The sequence below is a fragment of the Euprymna scolopes genome, chromosome 23, assembly GCF_053919585.1.
Source record: "Euprymna scolopes isolate OS-2025 chromosome 23, ASM5391958v1, whole genome shotgun sequence".
Classification (NCBI taxonomy): Eukaryota; Metazoa; Mollusca; class Cephalopoda; order Sepiida; family Sepiolidae; genus Euprymna; species Euprymna scolopes.
Window position 1 is genome coordinate 85464350 of NC_136504.1, and position 5377 is coordinate 85469726.

General features: G+C 40.5%; 1 protein-coding gene across 1 annotated transcript; it reads left to right on the forward strand.

The window, feature by feature from the left end:
* The first annotated feature begins 3848 nt into the window (after window positions 1-3848).
* LOC145245647 (protein CFDP2-like) lies at window positions 3849-4286 on the forward strand. The gene has a single exon (XM_080107209.1). It carries the CDS (start codon window positions 3849-3851, stop codon window positions 4284-4286), a length of 438 nt encoding a protein of 145 aa, XP_079963335.1.
* The last annotated feature ends 1091 nt before the right edge of the window (window positions 4287-5377 follow it).

Sequence of the window (5377 nt, forward strand, 5' to 3'; positions counted from 1 at the left end):
CCAAGAGGGCTAAAATAAATTTTACGAAGACGTTTCCTCGCCGTATGTTTGCCCTGGTACGAAAATTAAAATCAACATATAATGATGTTATCTGTATGTCTAAAATCTTTATTCTAACTTTTATTATATTTTAATTTTGGAAAATGCCTATAATGTAAGCTTTAGAGGTTTTAAAAAGAAATCGAAATTGAAGAACTTTCCTTAATTTCTGTTTATGGGTCTAATACAATGCAAATCCGAAATCTTTGAATTTTCAAATGCGAGCCATCCATAATTAGTTTATTTTAGTTACACTTATTATCTTGGTTGTCATTCTGAATATGTAATTCTTATCTTTCTTTGTCAAACTTTGGAGTATTTATGTCGAACTCACATCGTATCTGCAAGGACATCTCGACGCAGCCTTTTTATTTAGTCGACGTGAGTAACATGTTCTCGTTGTAGAAATCATGAGCGGGTGGAAATTGTAATTTATTCACTCGCACTGAGGTTTAAACCTTCCACTACTAAAAAAGTAACTTAGTATCGAATTTTACCCAGTATTATATCCGTTACGCCACGCGTTACTGCGTCGAGTAAATAAAGAGTTTTGTTTAAAATTCCGCGTGGATGCAATGAAAGATTCCCAAGTTTTATATCTGAAGAAAGTTGGAGGTTACATCAGCCGAAATGTTTTAGGAATAATGCTGAAGGTGAAAGCCGTAATCTGAATAATTCGAATAACTAAAAACTATCCATACGCATCTAAAAACTTCAGAAACACATTTTCTAATGCAAGTCTGTGTCCATATTAAGCTGCATAGCAAACAGTTTAAATATTCAGAAGAAACTCAAATTTAAGGACAAATTGATTAATATTCAATACTCGTTGTTTGAAAGCCACAGAAACTGAAGGTATTTGAATTTGCTCGAAGGATTTTCACATTATATACATTATACATTATATTGTAGATATCTTTTTCTCAGAGTTGCATAAAATTAAATGTAAATAACTTTATCCAACATGTAGATATTTTTCACCCAGAAGCCAACGATAGATTTCAAAAGAAACTGCTAATTGGTTTATCTATTAATCCTCTGCATACAAATATATAAACATATAAACATTTTTAATGCGATCGAGGGTTTTAATGCTGTCATAGGTCAGCCATGCTGATGAACCGAATTAGTGGCAAAACACGTCTGCACAAATAACTACCACTAGTCTCTCCCTCTTAGATAAAATCCAAAAAAAGAGTTGTCAATCTATTCGGTCACACTTTATCAACTAAGCTCCAGGCCCTGTCCCATCGCCGCAATGTTGCATCACTGTACCTGTTTTACAAATATTTTAATGGAATGTGTTCTGATGAACTTGTTTCATTTGTATCCCCTCGACGTACATATCCCCGACGACCCGCTTAGCAATAAGATCTTACCCCTTCACTGTTGTTGTCCCTAAATGCCAGAAAACTTTTTATTCTAATAGTTTCTTCTCTCGAACAGCTAGCCTTTGGAATTCCCTTCCTGATGCCTGCTTCCCTGGCTGTACTGATATGCATAAGTTTAAATGTAACAACCAAATATCTTGTTAATCTTTCCGAGACATGGCCCCAAATAGTAGCCCCTTACGTCCAAGCGGGGATATGTTTTGTAAGAGGTGAATATGAGTAAAATATATATATATATATATATATATATAGGAGAAATAATATTTTTTGATCCATCTATGTAGTTAAGCTTACTAAATCATACTTTTTTTTCTATTTATCCCACTCTGGTTATGATTGTAGTCTATTTCAAAATATTTACATCAATCGTCGATCTCTCTCTTTCTGATGTAAAGCTATCTCCCTGCTTATCTATTTGAAATTTAAAAGCTAATAAATAATATATCTATTATATGACATGCGCATTATATTTATCATATTATTTCATTGTGTTCTGTTATTATTTACATCTAATTACAATGTGTCCATCACAACACATTGTTTTTATTTTATTGCGAAAGAATAAATCTAAAATAGATTGCTTCGTTTTGATGTTTCATTTAAAAAAATTTTCTAAAACAAACAAAAAAAATACTAATTAACTCTCTTTCCGTTTCCTCTCTTTTCTATTTGTGAGAAAACTGTATAATGGATTTCCTCCCTTTGTTGATAACACTTCGATGTGAAACGCATTTACATTCCTAGTTGCCAACGGGTGTCTAGAATATTCTTTTGATAAAAAAAAATATATATTTTCCGTGTTATAGCTAAATTTTTCTTCTTTTATATTTCCTGCTTATTCAGTCTGACTTTTTATATTTGTCATGTCCGTGTTTTACAATTATGCCCACAGGCCTGCGTGAGCTCATTTTATAGTTAATAAAGGATTTTTTTTTTTATTTCAGGTCACACATGTAAAGCTTACTGATGTCATCTCTCATGGTCTGTTGAATTTTATCACGTATAAATACGAGACGACGTGCCTGCATCAGAGATCTTATCAGTTCGAATACATTAACAAAAATGACAATGCGTATATGCAAACAAAACGCCTATGAACGAAAAACCAATCAGCATGTTAAGCACGAAAGTAAAGCTCTTATAAAATATTTAGTCCATAAAACAAGACAATTGAACGCTTTGTATCTAGACTGTCAACGAAACGCCATGATTGTCAAAACGATTAATACATTTCCAGTAAAAATTATAGTTATTAGCCATCAATATATAACTATTCCCGAATCTTCAGTTATTTTATTATATTACAAAGGACTTTTAGAATCTCTGCCAGTATACAGACCCTCCATCTGCAAGCTCTGTGTAGTGGTTCCACGCACCGAAACATGGAAACTGAGCACCCTGCGGCCTCAGGCTAAACTACAAGGACTCGGAGGAGGTTGGCCCCCAGGCATGTGACATGCAGGCCCACCGTCGTGTGGATATGCCCTGGTGACTCATGAACTAACCCCCAGCTATGGGTCAAATAGTTCCACTGTCTTGTGGCTGCCTTGGGAAAGACAAAGGCTAAGGGAGTAAACCCCAACAGAAAATCCGAAGTGGAACCCGTAAGGCGGTAGGAAGACAGACCAGTCTCCTTCCAACAACTCCTGCATCCTGATTCGTTCTCAGCCGTCTTGACACAGTCCTGCCACTGGAGCCAGCGCATCAGAAAGAGAGAGTGAGGCTGATCCTGCGCAAGTCTTCCTCACTTTAATCCAAATCAAGCGCAGGTCATGACGTCGACTTTTTGTTAACCTCAAGTGCTGTGGCAACAGGGAAACTGCGAAGCAGTAGGCGTGGACACACTGAAATCTGTAGCTGTGAACCTACACGTAGGCGATTCAGGACATGTGGTATTTCCTCACTGGACTGAGGCAGTGGTGGGTCCGGCAGCCTCCTGAGTGACCGATCAGCCCTCTTTAGGATCGCTCTGCTCGCATCCGTAGAATGAGGACGGGGCTGGAAAAGGTGCCCTAAAATAGCCTGCTTCACCAAACCCTGGCCAGCATACTGCGGCTGGCGGGGATCCCTCTTAAGCGGTCGAAACAAAAGAAAAAAGAAAACAAAGGTACTTACTCTAGCATCGTGGAATGTCCAAACCCTGCTCGACAATGCAAAAGCAAATCGACCTGAAAGACGAACAGCGCTTGTAGCTCGTGCGCTTGCTCACTACAATATTGACATTGCAGTCCTAAGTGAGACTTGTTTTGCAGACAAAGGCCAACTGACCGAAACTGGTCGAGGCTACAGCTTCTTTTGGTGTGGGCTAAGTGCTGAGGAGCGGTGTGAAGCTGGTGTGGGTTTTGCGAACAAATTTAAGTGCAGTTACCTCTTCGACGCAACACCAGCGTTACGCTGGTCAGCGCCTATGCCCCAACGATGACTAACTCTGATGAGGTCAAAGATAAGTTTTATGAAGAGCTGGACTCCTCAGCCTTTCAGTCGGAGAAGCTTGTAATTCTTGGCGACTTCAATACACGTGTCGGTACAGATCATCAAGCCTGGCACAACATCATTGAAAAGCATAGAGTGGGCAAATGCAATAGCAACGGACTCCTCCTCCTCCTCCTAAGAACCTGTGCGTCACATGATCTCAACATCACAAACACCATGTTCCGCCTCCCAAATTGCAATAAAACCACATGGATGCATCCACGCTCTCGACACTGCAATCAAATCGACGATGTCATTACCAGAGTCAAGGACAGGCAGGACGTGAGACTGACCAAAGCCATGTGCGGGGCTGATTGTTGGACTGACCACCGCCTCATCATCTCCAAATTCAACTTCTTCATCCAACCAAAGAGAAGGCCTTAAGGTAAAAAACAGCCAAGAGGCTCAATACAGCCAAATTTAAATGTCCTAAAACAGCAGAGGAATTCCGGAGCAGCATACATAGTAAACTTGCTAACTTCAATCTCAATCACAACAGCGTTGAAGAGAGCTGGACATCCTTCAGAGATGTTGTCCACTCTGCTGTTCTTAACGTTCTAGATCCTGCCACGAAACACCACCAGGACTGGTTCGACGAGAATGATCTAGAGATCCACAATTTGTTGCAGGAAAAACACCGCTTGCTAAGAGCGCATCAAAATGATCCAGATTGTGTGGCCAAGAAAACTGCCTTCTCTAACATGCGCAACAAAGTCCAATCCAAGCTACGCTTAATGCCGGATTCCTGGCTCAGTGCCAAGGCAGATAAAATCCAACGTTACACAGAGAAACACGATACAAAGAATTTTTATAATGCACTAAGGGCATTTTACGGACCACAGTCTTCGGAATCCTTTCCTCTGCTCAGTGCCGACGGCTCAACTCTATACACGGGAAAGAAGATCCTCAACAGATGGGCTGACCATTTCAACAAAGTGCTCAATCACCCTGGAGCCATCAATGATATAACAATTGAACGTCTCCCCCAAGTCCCCATCAATCCACAGCTCGACACCCCCCATCAATTGAAGAGGTCAGCAAAGCCATTCAGCAGTCAACCAGTGGAAAAGCTTCATGTCAAGATGCCATCCCAGCTGAGGTTTACAAGTTCGGTGGTGCAGCCTTGCGAAAACAGCTGCTACTTGTATCAGATCATGTGGAAGAAAGGACAACTACCACAAGAGTTTAAAGACGCCACAATCGTTCACATCTATAAGCGAAAAGGAACTCGCCAATCCTGCGATAACCACCGAGGTATCTCTCTCCTGTCCATAGCAGGAAAGATCTTGGCTCGCATCCTCCTCAACCGCTTACTTGATCACCTTGAACAGGGACTCCTGCCGGAGAGTCAATGTGGTTTCCGCGCCGGTCGGGGGACCACTGACCCGATCTTTGCCTCTCGTCAGCTTCAAGAAAAATGCATCGAACAGCACCGAGACCTTTACACAACCTTTATCGACTTGACCAAGGCATTT

Excerpts from the sequence above, each read along its gene's own strand:
- LOC145245647 (XM_080107209.1), top strand. The coding sequence starts at position 3,849 with ATGACTAACTCTGATGAGGTCAAAGATAAGTTTTATGAAGAGCTGGAC.